This window comes from Ceratosolen solmsi, unplaced genomic scaffold (genome assembly GCF_000503995.2).
Source record: "Ceratosolen solmsi marchali unplaced genomic scaffold, CerSol_1.0 scaffold3, whole genome shotgun sequence".
Classification (NCBI taxonomy): domain Eukaryota; kingdom Metazoa; phylum Arthropoda; class Insecta; order Hymenoptera; family Agaonidae; genus Ceratosolen; species Ceratosolen solmsi.
This window is the reverse complement of record NW_011948428.1, coordinates 2,905,757-2,922,459: the sequence shown is the minus strand read 5'-3', so window position 1 is coordinate 2,922,459 and position 16,703 is coordinate 2,905,757. Positions and strand designations below refer to the sequence as shown.

Sequence of the window (16,703 nt, the reverse complement as noted above, 5' to 3'; positions counted from 1 at the left end):
TCGACCTTTAACGATGACTGATGCATTGAAAAAGCTCGCATGTGCATTAGCTGAATTCTAAAATTATTAATTCTTCAGTTTCCTGAAAATAAATCTCGCATATGCACACATACGTTCGGCTGGACTTGTTTTATGATGGCTGACTTGTTTGTCGAATTTTATTTGGTACATAGGCATTAATAAGTCGATATATCATTATCAGATACAATAATGCTTGACACCAATTGCACGAAATTTTACAAACTAGAGCACAAAGCGTTACACAAGATAACGGTCGAGCGAACATAACAAAAGTATTCATCGTTTTGAATTAAAAAACGAATAAATAAATAAATAAATAAATAAAAAAAAAAAAAAGTATAAAAAAAAAATAAAAATAAAATAAAATAAAAAAGCAAAGAGTAGTTTGTAAATAAGCAACTACTATCCATCAGATATGTCAGAATGGGAATTTGAAAATTCAATGTATTTTCTAATGACCCACTGATCGGCAATAACAAGCGTCGCTTACTTCACGATTAAAGATGATAAAACGAAGGAAAAATTAGCGAAAATTTGGCACAAAGAATTTAAAGTGGGACGTCGTTAACGCGCATAATCCCGCCGCGTAAAAATACACTGTGCAGCTCGCGAGCAGAAGCATCAGCGAAAAAACGTAGCAAAATAATGATTAAGGAGGATAGCGATGTGGCGAAAGGAGCGCAACGACGACGCAACCCGGATGCTTTTCCCGCGCGCGGCATTACGGAAGCCATCGCTCCCTCCAAGGTGTCAGATCCTCAGACCCGGAGCATCCCCTCGCTTTATATAACGAGGACACGGGGGAGGGAGGGGGGGGGGCTCGGGGGAAGGTGAGCCAATTGTCCGCCGACGGCGATGATCCTTACCGGCCGCTGCCCGTCATGAGGGAGCTGTGGTTGGCGAAGGGCGCGCTGTAATAGTGCGGCGCTCCATCACCGTAGTACGGCATCTTGGTATCCGAGAACCTCGTCCTCGTTCGCCGGTCGGCTAGCACATGGGCCCGAGCTCGAGGTGTCGGTCGGTATTCGGATAGACGGGGGACGGGCGGTGGCTGCCGGAGGCGGTCCTGGTGACGAGGGTCGCGGTCCTGCCGATGGTGGCGAGGGTTGATGACGGCGTTGGCGTTGGCGTTGGCGGCGGAGGTGGCGGCGACGGTGGTGATGGAGGGTAAACGGCGCGCGCACCAACGTAACCGGGGGCAAGAGGCCGCCTCGCGACTCAGGCAGCCAAGAACGACTGAGGCGACGGTGGCCCGCGCGGCCGACGACGACCAGCCGCAAGAATAGAATCCGCGCCCTAGGTGTAACGTGTCCCCCGTGGCGGGGGTGGGCGGGGCCGCCTCTCTTTCGTGTGCGTGCACCGTGGGGCAGCCGGTGGCGGTCGGGCCGGTCTTGCCTCGCATTTTGTTGTCGTCTCTCGGGATGGGCTTCAGGGGCGCAGAGCCGGGGTGCCGGAAGCGGCTCTCGGTGCCGAATGCCGACGGCGATCCTCGCGGGACCGTTTTTTTCTTCCGACCTGAGAAATCCTGAAGCTCATCATCCTCAGACTGCGGGCGCCCGGTTAATAAAACCATTAAACAAACGTGGATTAATTATAACATAGTACGGATGATTTTTAGTGGAGCGTATTTATAAATATTGCTTATAAATAATTCACCCTCCAAGTTAGCACTCGCACTTTTTACCCGGATTGTTGCTGAATTCGCGTCCGCACCTCGACCCTTCTTCCATCCTCACCTACGTTTTATCAAATGATCATGCGAATCTATCGAGCGACGTAATTACCTCGAGACCGAAAATATTTCGAAAATATACGAATAGATAGAGTATGGGATATAGATGGAGAAATATTAAAAGACACGTGTCGCGAGCTATCGATGAGCCAATAGTGAATTCTATTGACATTTGAAATTCCTTTGAGTTTACGGACTATTGGGATAGCCATTTCTAACGTGTTAATGCGGATCATCGAGCGCTGGCTGTTTCGTATGAAATTATCCAACAGTAAAAGCGCGGAGAGCTATTATAGTATTTGGTACAAGAACCATTTTCAGTGCACCAATGATTGTAATAATTATTTGCAGGCATCTTTGAAAATGTTCCATTGCCATGTAATAATGTCTTTTCGCCTTTCCCCAGCCTCCCCCCCCCGCCCCCAACCCACACCCCCCAACCCCCAACCCCCAACCGCCAACCCCCAACCCCCCCCCCCCACCCCACTCCACCCCCGCCAGCGATCACGATCGCTTAAATTTAAACCTCCCGTTATTTATATTCTATATGAATAAAATGCAAAGCCAAAGAAAACTTTTGTCAAAGCGTCAATCTGAACAAAAAGTGCTTTTTAATACTCGGCTAAATCGATGAAACATCTACTCTGTTCTCGAAAATTCGGTCCGTCGCGCTGAACTTATTTGTTAGTCCGATTCACGGGATTAGGGTCATTGTAGATAATTGTAAGACCGACGAAGGAAATATCAGACTTGGTTAGCGGATGGAAAATAATTATGTCCATCGTCTTTCAAGTTTATTAAAATCAGCCCAATCGATGAAATCTTTAATTTAACCTATAAAAGCTTGCACTAGTGATTGTAAATAATGAGCGCGAGTCTCTGTGAAGCTGTAAAATAGCGATCGCGAGTAGATGATCACCAAAATTTTCCTTCATAGACTTTAATGCAGGTTTATTAATGCTAAGTTTCGTTAAAATTTCTTGGCATCTTTTCTTCGACAGCGTAATGATGCAAGCAAAAGCACGCGAAATAGTTTCATTGAAAGTTGTACATGTTTGTGTAAGAATTCGAGTGACACCTTTCATTCTGTTCTTGGATAATAGATAATAGATAATAGATAATAGATAATAATAACCAATAAATTCTATAAGACTCGTGTAACTGTCTTTAAGAGATTATAATTAATTGAGGAATGACAATATGAATACATTTGAAAAAAAAATATATATATATATATATATTTTTTTTTTTTTTTTTTTTTTATTTTTTTATAGAATGACATTGATGAAGAATGTCTCATTTAAACTATTAAAGAATAAACATATGTCAAGACATTCGGTATTAGATACTGTCAATATTAAAAATTCATATTTCAATTTCTACGAATAGTCTATTAATTTTTATTAATAATAAGCACTAAAAATAATAATGATCCTTATATTTATTAAAAATCACCGTTAATAAGTTTTCTCTCCTCCAGAAATTTTCAATGCTAAAATCAAATGCCAATTTACAGTCAAGCTCCTGAATGTTTTATCAACATGAATAAATTAAGAAAATATTCACCACTCACCATCGCATTTTAATCCTTGACGAAAGAGTCCATAGAGCATGGAGCCGCAATGATCGCAAAATGTTGGCGACACGAATGTGTGAGTCCGAAATCGATGAGGCACGTCCACTTTGAATCTCTCTCGTAAATACTGTCATAAGAGATAATAATGATTAGATAAATGTTGATCGATTGTAGGTCAAGGTCAATGTAATACATTATTGTTAAAGTGCAATTGTGATCGTTGAACTTTACAATTGTTCGATCATTATCTTTGTTATATCAGTGTTATAAGATATATGGATTTTATAATCCATCCCAACGTCCCAACGTCGTATAAATTAAACATATTTTAATCGTAAAATTGAATGTCAAATTAAGTTAATTAGATGGTCAATCATTTATTTATTTATTTATTTATTTATATAAAATGCAAAGTAATTTATTGTAAATGGTCAAACTTATTCTTTTAATTGCTTGCTATAAAAAATATTTGACCTATGAAAAACGTGCGACCGAATATCTAAAAATTTAGTCGCAGTTCTTTATCAAAATATTCATATTTATAAATGGTACAACCACTTGTAACATTTACAAAAATAATATATTTATGTTAGTAAATGGCAATATTGCACTTGACTTATTAAACGTTTTCACTATATATTATTTTGCAGAACAAATTTCTCTTCTTAATCATAGAAATAATTAAACCATATATTATCAATATTTGACAGGAGAACAAATAATCATATTTGTGACGGATAAGTGACAATTGTATTAATTAGAAAATTAACTCGACCCTTCGAAGCTCATGAACTCCAATAATTGTCAATTTCACTTCGCCAATTTACATTATTCGGTACGGATTCACGTACGAATAATATCAATATTTTTACTGTACCATTTCCAAATATAAATAAAGCAGTAAATTAGCCAATAAGTAAATACAATAAACACTAAACATGGTAAGATCGATTACAATTTTTTTTTTTTTTTTTTTTTTTTTTTTTTTTTAATACTACATTAAACGCATCAATCAGTGTTTCGTAGTCGTGAATAAAGTTTTTAATTCAACATCTTTGGAAATATCAATAATTCAGATGTCTTGATTCGAATTAAAAGAAAAAGACTTTCTTCCGTTATATATGCTACAAGCTACAACACTTATGAAATTATTATTCGACATTTTTCCCCAATAAATTATTACAATTGGTGCAATTGTCAGCATTGCCGGTATATAATTGAAGAGCTTGCAAGCACATCATATCCAAAGATTGCCGTGTAAAATACTTAGATAGAGCATTGAAGAAAATGACCAATTGATAATGAATTCGCAGCGACGAGAAGGGGACCGAGGCGAGTAGTCTCGAATAAAAACAAACTTTTCCACGACTCGGTAATGCAGGTTCCCGCAAACCTTGGCGCATGCGCGGTCGCGCGCTCGCACCGTAACCGCGCGCTTTTCGCACACGCGCTAAGCAAAAATGTTCGCACGTGCCAAGGAATGCGCGTCTCTTTGTCTTTAACATGGCCGAGTGCACATATTCACGCGCATCGACCCGAAATTATCCGAAATTCGCCTCCCATTTTACACATGCGAATTAACGCGGCGTTCGTCGTCACCCACGACATATTCACCCGCGTTCGCAATTTGTTTTCTCGAGCACATGAATATAATTGCAGGCTGACTCATTGCGAGACCTTGAAAGCTCGTTGCACAAGTTGACGGAGCCGTGCCGCCTCATCGGTTGTCCAAAGTATTTCTTCGTACGCACGCTATGTTCGCAAGGATACGGAAGCTTTTAGATCTCAGTTATTTGAGAAAGAAAGCTTTATCGGCGTCTAAGCTTTCACATGCCATATGACTCATACAATTTTTATAATTACACAGCCATTGTAAAAGCCATGCTGTATCGTAAGAATTCTGTTATTGGCGAAAGGTCGTTCGTTTAGACTCTTGTAAAGGCTCTCGTACGTGGCTCTAGTCGATTCATTCTGATTATATTATGTTTTCAGCAAAAATAACACGAAGAATATAGTAATATTCAAAAGAAATAGCAACCAAATGAAAATTAAATGATATTAAAGTGCCCTCTTATTAATTTGGTGCTTTTTTCTCTCTTTTTCTGTTTCTTTTTTTCTTTTTAAAATTAGCCTGTGCATATATTTCATTTTAGATTATATATCATAAATTTCAGTTAGTCTATTTTAACTTTTCATAGCATAAGTAGGTCAGACTCTTTTAAAGAGTCTTTTAAGTTTTTTTTTCATCTTTTTTTACTTCATGATACTTTAATTTTATTTTATAAAAGTAAAAATCTTATTCTTTGCTAGCAATACTCATACACAATGAGATTTTCCACAATTTTTCATCTGAATTAATAGATATTTACGATTAAATGGATGTTCAAGAAATCGTATCGTTATTAGTTATTTTTAATTACAACGAATGCAATAAAAATGATATTTTCCAAGTAATTAAATGTTTATGAATATAACTATACAATTTTTTTTTTATACATTTACACATCTAGCTTGTACAAAAATATATTTGAGTTAAAAATTATTTTCAAATTTAGTGCTTCGGTCATAGTACAATCTTTTTGTCACACAATTCGATTTAAAAGATTCCACTATCTATAAATTAACAATTATTAAAATTAAAACTAATTTTTTTACGCATAATGTAATTATATAATTATATTCTGATTTAATTTAAATCTTCTTTATGTGGCGCATCAGAGGCAATTCTCGCAATTAATATAAACGAAATAAAAAATATTATAAGTAATATAATTATATATGTTTTTCGTTTAAAAGCGTCAAATCATCAACAGTATCTATCATAAGATAAGAATGGATAAAACTATATTAATTGAATTATTGACAATCTTTATAATAAATCATATATGCTGATTCATTTTTAGAATATTTTGAATATTGAAATGGACGTAATAAAAAATGTAACATCGTCTTAAGCATTTGTGATGATTCGTTACAGAATTTTCTTTCTCGCCATACTTTATGCTAATGTAATTCCAACTGAATTAAATTTACAAATAATATATCTAAAGCTAAAGATATATATATATATATATATATGTATGTATATAGATATTCTTACAATAGTGCTTTCTGATTCTCTGCCACTTTCAGGACAATTGGTTAGTAGTTTGTCGTGGCATTTTTTGTGAACTGCAGTTTGACAAGCTAAAAGAAAATGATGGCTTTTTAATGAAAATTAATCATCGACGAAAATTATATATTAATATGATTTATTAATTATATATGAAATAAGATTAAATATTAATAGTACCTTGGCACTGATATCCTTGCTTTCCGAAGCCCCTGAAATCATTAGATAGAATTTTATTTTATTCTCATTGGAAATATTATTTAGTATGGAATAAACATAAACGAGATGAAATCTCTTAAATGACTACTACCGTATAAATAGCACATTACTTGTAAATTGATATATAATATTTTAGTTATTTATTTATTTAAGTCCTTCCTTATTGATTTGGTATACTAATTCAAGAAATTATAATAGTAATGGAAATTATTGCTGCAGTAAAAATTTATTTTAACATTCGGCGTATTTAGACTTCAACAAAAATTAAAATTTATTAATCAGAATTTGAATAAATTTTCAAAGTTTATAAGTCATTACGATTAAGTAGAATCACGCGTGATCTATGAAAATCTTAATTATATTGTCGCATTTAAAATAATGCTTTGATAATATGTGAGATGTGGAAAGCAATCATTATATTTACCTATTTGCGTATTTCCAAATATCATGCAAGTATTATAAATTTTATGAAAATATTAGAAATTCTTATGAAATTAAGAAGCTTAAGCAATACATTACTCGGACAAATATTACTAAATTACGGGTTTTTAGGTATTACGTAAATTTAATTACATTTAACTAATACATTTATTATTAATATTGGCTTGGTGCACGTTTAATATTAACATTAACATTTTAATGTATTAAACGTAGTTAAAATGTTTCTTTGCTTGTTACTTTTTCATTGCCTCAGCGATTAATAATTGAGAATTAAGTTTAGTATTTAGAAGAAAGTACAAATGTTTTTAATTCTGACTTTTTCATTGATATTTATATGAATATTTTATTTGTTTAACTAGAAAGAACAAGACGTATAAAGTCATTAAGAAATTTCTGCAAGATTCAAATTCTCTCTATTTCCAGAATTTTTATATAACATTTAATAGGTATTTAATTTATTTAAAGAATTTGACAAACTTTTACATTTTAATAATAGCACTCAAACTAGTAAAATAATCATATCAACGAATATATAATTTCAAACTGTCGTATAGAAAACTTCAAACTACTAATGTATATATATATATATATATATATATATATATATATATATATGTATATATATATATGTATATATACTAACTGTCCATGTCAGCGAATTTTCACTGCCTTATAACGTTTATGCATTGTAATAAATTATTAATGACAATATGCAAGCCCTAGAAGCACAATACATATGTAACTATGTTTATTTGGCCAGAAACAAGTATCTTCCTTCTACTTCGATATGCATAGGTATTAAGAGATACGCAAGAGCTGAAAACTGAGAGCTTAAATATAGTCGCGTGTGTCAACCGAAGCCGAAAGTCTCGATGGAAGTCGAGAGTCCCAATTCAACTCAATATCATTCAAAATGTCATTAATTAAGCTACTGGAATAAATAAGGAGGAGCAGTTTCTCAGATTTAGAATTTTTTTAATATTATTGTGACCTTAATAAGTGACGGTTTAATTTAAAAGGAAAATCCGATGATACTTTAAGTTGAATGAATAACTTCATGTACTTTAATTACATAAAGGAGCTCTTTTTTTCTTTTTTCTTTTTTCTTTTTGTTCTTTTATAATTTTATAATTTTCTTGATAAATAAATATCTTGTGTATTGAAAGGGGGACGCACGAGCCTGTATAATTAATTATTAATACGTGCTGAGATTTTTAAGAATTAATTATTTTTAGGGAATAGTCGATTAATTTTAATTTGCTTTCATTTATGACGAGCGTACGAAAATATTCGACTCGTTAGTTCGTTCGACAATTAAATTTATTGCACACGAGTTATTAAAAACTTTCATTTAGGTAGAAATGGCTATAAATTCATGAGGAGGAATCCTATTTCATAAGTTATACGAGATATATTACTTTCCCAAGATTTTTTGTAACGAAAAGTTCAATCAATAATACATGAAATATTAAATATTGTTAAACTTTTATGCAACAATAATCAACCCTTAAAATATTATTAAAATATATAAAGTAAGTTGTAGCAGCATTTAGTTTTATTTCTTAACCTCGTAATTGTCGTTTTACACTTCCTCGTACATTGCTGAATTGAATTCAACTCCATAAATCAGAAGCAATTCACGGATGGTATGTAGTGAAAATTGTCCTTTTAAAAGTGGATATTTCAGCTTATAGGAATCGATACTTTTACCAATCGATTAAAGGAAAAAAAAAGAACAAAAACAAAAAGCAAAAACCTAGCCAGTTAAAAACATTATTGGCTTATGAAAAAAAAAGAGGTCGTTTGAATGAATTTCTTCGCAAAAAGCGCAGAACACGGCGATCAACGCGGCAAGCATCCAGGCACTCACCATAGGAAGTCTTTGCAAAAGGCGCAGAAGGTCGGCTGCCTGAAGAACTTGGCGACGAGCTTATGGCCTCTGATGACGTGTACTTTGTTGTGCTTTACGGCGCCTCGGCGTCTTGTTATTGGATTGCCAAGGTTGCTGTCCAGACTGGAGTCGACGATATCACGGCGTGGCACTCGTGTTCGGTACACGTAGGAACGGCCTGTGGACGTCGTCGCGGGCGGCAGATTCTCGGGATTCACCAGAGTCGGTATGCGCGTCCTAATGGACAAATCATGTATTATTTCCAAGATTATCGGCTAGGAGGTATAAGTGACGAGACCGTTCGTGTAGATGAACGAGCCTCTCCACCGAACCTCTCGGCGATTACGCATTACAATTACTATGTGGGAGTTATTATAGGTAAGCGCGGGTTTACCGTACTTTGTTACGTACTTGCTGTAAACGAGTGATAGCGCGAGGATAACGATGATAATAAATAGCGCTATCTCCGACCGATTTACTTTTTTCTCGGCAACTTATCGAGCCTGCCGAGTTGGTTTATCTAGTCGGGCAAATATTATCGAACTGTCGCACGGCATCGTTTGAAGATTCATTCTCAAGTCTCCATAATAATTATTGTTAAATTCATTTATGAAGCATTACATCTAACTGCTCGACAATTGAATCTTTCCAAACTATGATATTCTTATATGTTAACAATGATCTAAAAATTCTTATATGTTAACAAAATCTAAAAGAAGAATCTAAAGAAGGTTTCATTTTATATTATTGAAATTGAAAGTGATAAAAGTATCTATTAAATTTCATGCACTCGCCTGATGTAAATAAGATATTGTGGCAATTATTGATCTAGTTAATGCTCTCATTCGACGGTATTTGTTTGATAAAATATGTCCGCGATTAGGATATAACATTTATATCCTCTTAATCATGAAAATTGCTTTAAGAAACGCATAAACTATTTTATTTTAAAACTTGCTTATGATATTTATGAGCGTTGTTTTGAAATATAAGAAATCGTGAGCGAAACAATGAAATTACTCGATAATAACGAAAGTTCTATGTTCCGCACATTATTAAATCCAATTATAAATATTCAGAAATTTGCTTTTAGTAAAGTGGCAATTATTGTAGCTTGAAAAAAAAAAATGTTTTAATTGAAAGATGTATATATATATATATATATATATATATATATATATATTCATGTCTTTGAAAACTATTGATAAAGAGAAAAAAATGTTACGGTTCTCGAATTGACTACAAAAATACTTGATTAAAAGAATATGCAAATATTGCCTTCCCATCGTTGACGTAGAAATGACGTTATAAATTAACGCAACAGAATGTATACTTTCATAAATGTTAATGACTGTATATTTCTTACGACGTCACTACTTAAAGTATACAATGAAGTATAAATGTCACTTTTAGGTAAAATTATGGATGTGAATATTAAACAACAAAATTGTAATTCGATATAAAGTATGAGTTAGAGTAGTCGATTATTGCTGAGCTTATTTGTAATATATAAAGTTAAAGAAAATTTAATTCACGAGCGTTAATAAATTTGTTCACTATATTGTTATTACTTGCAATGATCAGGCATCTATGGTAATGTATTTTTGAATTTACGAGGCTACGTTACTCATTGGTTATACATGTGGATAGAATTTTGGCCATTGCTAAGAAAAATTCCGAATGAATTTGTTATTATTTTAAGAAACTTCATCGTTCTAACATTGTTTAGTCGAACATAATAATTAACATTATAATTCTAATGCCATTGTTCTTTGTGCTCGAGAATGGCGCTGAAAATAGCCGATATTACACATAGTACAAAATTTGTTTTTCTCGCATTTATAAAATAGTTATTGATTCAGAAAGACGAAAAACCACTTAAAATACAAACTATTAGAGCTCATCCCAAATGAAAAGCTAATTTGCTCAATATAATCCAGCAAATTCCCAAGAGATTTATCGTAATCACCTTTGATCCAAATATAGTTTAAATATTCAAAGATAGCGAGAAGAGCCCTAAAGATCTAACTTATGTAAAACTTTTAACCAACTTCCACACAAACACTATATTTTTAATATTGTACTTAATATTTGTTTAAAAACTACTCCTGCGGGTGCATAAAATTGAAATATTTTTGTAACCCAGTTATAATATACAAATGAGTCTATACTATTCTATTTATACAAGCATATGAAATCATCAGAAACTTCCAAATCTATAACTAACAAATACATGTTTTTAAATAAGTTACACAATAAAATTTATGTTATATTTAAATGTAATGTTTATTAATATACGGCTAATCATTCCCAAGTGCAATCACAATAAAAACACACTGTGGCTAATTAGTGGCAAGTGAATACAAAATCTATAATACTTTGTGGCTGTTATTATCAATCAAATAGAAAATAAATAATTTTAACGAGCGGGTCTTGATTTTTAAATCGAGTAATATGAATATGCTAAACTAATGGGAATAAACGCGTAATCAATAAGCGTTTAATCGTAAGTAATATCGATTCTATAAACAAAAAAAAAAAACAAAATCGTAATATTTTCAAAAAAATATATAATAAAAAAATCCGAGCAACTAAACGCTTAATAAATTATGAATAATTATTACATCGTAATTATCAATTTATGTATTTATTTCAATAAAATAAATAAATAAAAATTAAACGAGCTTGAACAATGTATGTAAGTTTATGTGAATTATTAAATGTTTCTATTTCCTTTCCCACTCATATCCAGCAATCGATCCAAATTTAGCTTGAGCCTTATTATTGCCTTTTATTAAAAATTATAACAGTCGCTTGAGCATAAGAGGTTTATGGAAAACTGAGAAGTATTTATTGCCAACTTAAAATTCTTAGGTGATAATAAAAAAAAATAATAATAATAATAATAATAATAATAATTATTATTATTATTATTATTATTATTATTGTTATTATTATTATTGTTATTATTGTTATTATTATTATTATTATTATTATTATTATTATTATTATTATTATTATTATATCGGTGAAGCTATTTTAAACTGTCATTTTGAAATCTTTTATATTACTGCATCTGCGTAGATAATAACATATCGGACGCGTTTAAAAATAAAAAAGAAGTAAAATATGACTCGCGTCATCGTCATCAATATAAAGTAATAAGAATAATAAAGATTTCGGATGCATCGATTTGGCTGTCATCGAGATCGAGCGCACTCAAAGTTTTCGCCTGTATGCACGAGGCGCCCCGGTTGCCAATATTTATCGAGTGCCTATTAATTACGTCCTCTAGTCGCATCCAATCGAATAGTACAGTTAAATTGATAATCGGACATACACTGTCATCGAATGAAGAATTGAAGCTTGAACTTTGACCTTCGAGCGAAGACGGATGAAGCCCGAACGCTAATGTGAATTTTCATAGCCAAAAACAAAACAAAAAAACAAAAAAAAAAACCGCTAATGTGAATTTTCATAGCCAAAAACAAAAAAACAAACAAAAAACAAACAAAAAAAAAACAAAAAAAAAACAAACAAAAACAATATTATTAAGTGTTTGAAACGATACAAGTTGGATAAAAGATATTCTCGAAGCGAATATAATACGTATATTATTGTATAAGCGATTACCAATTGCGATTGGATGTATTGTCAAACATTCGTACTTCAAGAGCACAAGCATGGATCGAAGGATTAACGTCAAAATACGAAGGCGACGAAGCTCTTCTTTTTAGATTTGTCCAAGTGAAAACTCCCGAGCGCGTATAAAAATGCCGAAATTTTTGATATTTTCAAATGACAGATTCATCCGTGCGATAATATGAGAAAATAGAGAATTCAAAATTACTCACCGAATGATATTATCCTGAATTTTGTTGTTTGTTTTTTTGTTATTGTTTTGATTTCGACGACGATACACAATGATTTTGATGTGTCGCTAAGAAGCAAACGAAGCAAGTGTCAAATGAATTGCTCAAACGCAGTCCTTCCCAATTAATCAACAATTTCTCAATAATATAATATGCAATGAGCTTGCAATAATAGAAGGCATACAATGCGTTTAAGTGAAAGTATTAAATGAATATGTGAAGATACGAAGAAAAGAAAAATAAAAATAAAATAAAAAACAAAAAACAATTAAACTACGCAAAACTAACGTTATACGTTACTTTCGAATTCTGCAGCTTAAGATATGATAAATGTGAAATTCGATAATAAAATAAAATCAATCTTTTTAAAGCTTTATTTATTTCGTTTCAAAGGATGAGACAAAAATAAATCAAACGTTGAAACTCTGGGTGATACTGTAGTTCCTATTAATTCTTCCAACCTTCGGGCGAATATCAAAGGCATAACATTTAACAAATTTATTCTTTTATAGAGCTTTTATCGAAGATGATGGAAAAGTTGTTGTTGTTGTTGTTGTTGTTGTTGTTGTTGTTGTTGTTTTCGTTTGTTTATTTATTTTATACAGTTTTATTAATATTTCATCCAAATAAATGTCCGTGTTGTCTTAATAACTGAAAGCTTATCTACAAAAATATTAATAAAATTAAATTAATCAAAGGTCAAGGAAATGATTAAAAGTTACACTAATTCCGAATTGACTAGGGAAGACATTTTTTGTGAACAATAAAAACAACGAATGAATAATTTAACGAAAGAGTAACGACAAACATTGCACACCTTGAAACCTTAAAAAAAAATATTCATATTAACATTCATTAGCCGAAAGTTACACATGTGCAAGAAAGAAATTGTTGTAAAAAAAAAAAAAAAAAAAAAAAAAAATTATTTTTAACTAAACGGCCGTAATAAATTACAACTACTGATGTTTTCGTTTAACATCGAATGAAAAAGTGCTTAGTTGTGCAAAATCATATACATTATGTAAAAATAACATTTCAAACAAATTCCTAGGCTCAAATCATATTGGCAATTAACGTAAAAAAGAATTTTCCCCTTTTCCTAAAGATTTATAATAGTATTCACTATGGATTAACAGACTCCATCGGCTAAATTGTTTTTTTTTTTTTTTTTTTTTTTTTTTTTTTTTTTTTAATGATAAAAATAGAATTTACTCATCTACGACACTATTATTTTATCAGGAGAGTGTAAGTGAAACAATATAGACCATGTAATACAATAATTATAGTTAAATAATTGCTCAAAGCCAGTTTCAAGATAAAAAATAAAGAAGAAACCATAAAATGTGCACGAGACATTAGCAAAAAATTCAAACACAATGTATCATGATCAAGTTTAATTTATTGCGCCGAGGAAATCAATACATTATATTTTACCTGAAATTAATCATAATTTTCATATGACCTCGTGTATAATCGACTATAATATCATGAAGCATGTAATCGTGCATTTTCTACAACACCAAGTTGTTATTTTTGTTGTATTATGCAGTTTAATGGCACAGTATCGGATTCTAATGTATTTATTATAAATGTCGAGAGATACGGGACATCCATTAAAATATGCTTTCTTTAGCCAAATTATTTTGCTAATTGCATCATTTATTGATTGTTGGAACAATGTAGAGCGTTAAAATTTCTACTATACATTATCAGAAATATCATTACAAAGAAACACTACGATTTTCTATAAATTCAGTAATTCCTGCATCCCTTAAAACTCGATGGTTTGACAAATAACCAAAAGTAGCTATAATTTCTTAATGATATTCATTCAGATTTTTGTTGTTTTTTTTTGTTTGTTTATTTGTTTTTTTTTTGTTTTTTTGTTTTTGTTTTTATGCTCTTTCTATTTTCTTTTATTAGAAAGTATTAAATACTGAAAATAAAAGGATGATAATGCACTGCCAACTATGAAGGCAATGAATAAAAAATATCTCCTGCAGCTAGGCTTGTAAAATTCAAAATATACTTTATTTACATTTGTCAACAATTAAATTATATTGACTTTATGCATATTAGCGGTTTGTTTGAATTTTAGAAAAAAAAAAAAAAAAAAAAATGAATAAAGAATGAAAAAAAAATCGAACATTAAAGTGACTAGGGCTAAATATTACTTTCTCACTATAAACGTTAACATTTCCTCTCTACTATTCAAATAATATGATCGAGCAAAATATCCGAAAAAATTTGCTTCGAGAACGACTAAGTACCAAGAAATTGAAACTCCAAGTGACAGGACTCTCATTTCTTGAGACCTCCATTCTTAACTAATTACCTGTATAATAAAAGACACGTGCTTTGAGCATTAGTTTGCGTCAGACACTGTAGGATGATGATTTTATTAATTTTCAAGCGAATTTCTCGACAGGCAACTTTACCCGACAGCCAACACCAAACGACTATCAATTACACCGTCCTCGTTTATTAGTGAACAATTACAAATTCAGCTGCTTTTTTCATCCGCTCCCCCCCCCTCCGATTCCCCTTAAATATTTGCAATCTGCGACATCGCCAAACAAACTCGTCCGACAATACAATAATAAAGGACAATTAATCTCGTCTGTTGGAATTAATCATCTAGCGAATACCTTCGAACTTTTTGATAAAAGCTTCTCCCCACTACCCCACCGCTCACCTCGCGACTCCCTAGCCAACGATCCCTCGTAAAGCAATAAGCCGCAATTGCACGGTTCGTGCACCCCTATCCCTCAGCCCTTTAATCAACACTGCGGCGATGTCCCATGGAAATTACCCCACTACTCGTCCTTACGTCGGCAATAATTAATGAGAACCTGCCGAGGCGGCAAGATAAAAGGTCGTTTAGCGTTTAGTAAGTGGATGAAGATTTAGGCTATGGAGGTCGGGGCATCATCACCTGTAGACGTAGCCTTTGGGCGCGGTGCGACGCTGCTTGACGATGTCGTTGTTGGGCCCGAGGCGCCGGGGATGAATCTCGTTGCCGACACGACGGGAATGAAGCTCGACGCTCGGCTCGTACCCCTGGAAGTCCTCGTAGCTGGGGCCCCGAGTCATCCTGGGCTCGCAGCTGGGCCCGCGAACCGCAGTCCGATGATCGCGATACGCCGAGGGCTGGTATTGGGGCTCGATGCTGGACTCACGGGGTGCGGGCGGCCGCCTCTGCTGGGAGAGAACGGGACCAACTGGGCCCTGATACTCGCAACTTGGTCCAGGAACTTGGTAGCGCCGCGGTTGTACCAACTGGGGCTCGAGGCTGGACTCGCGCGGCGTGGGCGGCCGCCTTGGATGGGAGAGTACAGGACCCTGGGGCTCGGAACTCGGCGGCCGAGGCGACATCCTCCGACGATGACCGGCGACCGGCGAGGGCCGCCGATGATGGCCCGAACTCTGGGCCTCGGGATTCGGAAGCCGAAGCTCGGTGGCGGGCACCCTAGGAGATGCCCTCCTCTGCTGTTGTTGCTGCTGTTGCTGTTGCTGTTGCTGTTGCTGTTGCTGTTGCTGCTGCTGTTGCTGTTGACGATGATGGTGTTGGTGTTGGTGTTGGTGGTGACGTTCGAGACTGGGCCCGCGCGAGGACGACCGCTGGCGCTGGCCGGATGAGGCCGGCATCGGGGCGTCGGCCCCGGCAGTGGGCGTCGCGGCGCGCGAGCCGAACATCTTGAATATCATGCACTTAGCGTTTGACAACGAGGACGGGGTCGGCAATGAGGAGGAGGCCGCCGGCGACGGCGGTGACGGTGGTGACGGCGGTGGCAGCAGCGACGGTGCGATGCGCTCGCGAGGCCGGGCGAGAGAGTGAA

At 34.2% G+C, this 16,703-nt stretch overlaps 1 protein-coding gene across 1 annotated transcript; it reads right to left on the bottom strand.

Annotated features, from left to right (window-relative positions):
* Positions 1 to 15,795: 15,795 nt before the first annotated feature.
* On the bottom strand, positions 15,796 to 16,560 carry LOC105363693 (putative uncharacterized protein DDB_G0294196). Its single transcript, XM_011501444.1, has one exon. It carries the CDS (start codon positions 16,558 to 16,560, stop codon positions 15,796 to 15,798), a length of 765 nt encoding a protein of 254 aa, XP_011499746.1.
* Between the last annotated feature and the right edge of the window lie 143 nt (positions 16,561 to 16,703).

What these genes read in the sequence shown, in the direction of transcription:
- LOC105363693 (XM_011501444.1), bottom strand. Translation starts at nt 16,560, where the DNA reads ATGTTCGGCTCGCGCGCCGCGACGCCCACTGCCGGGGCCGACGCCCCG.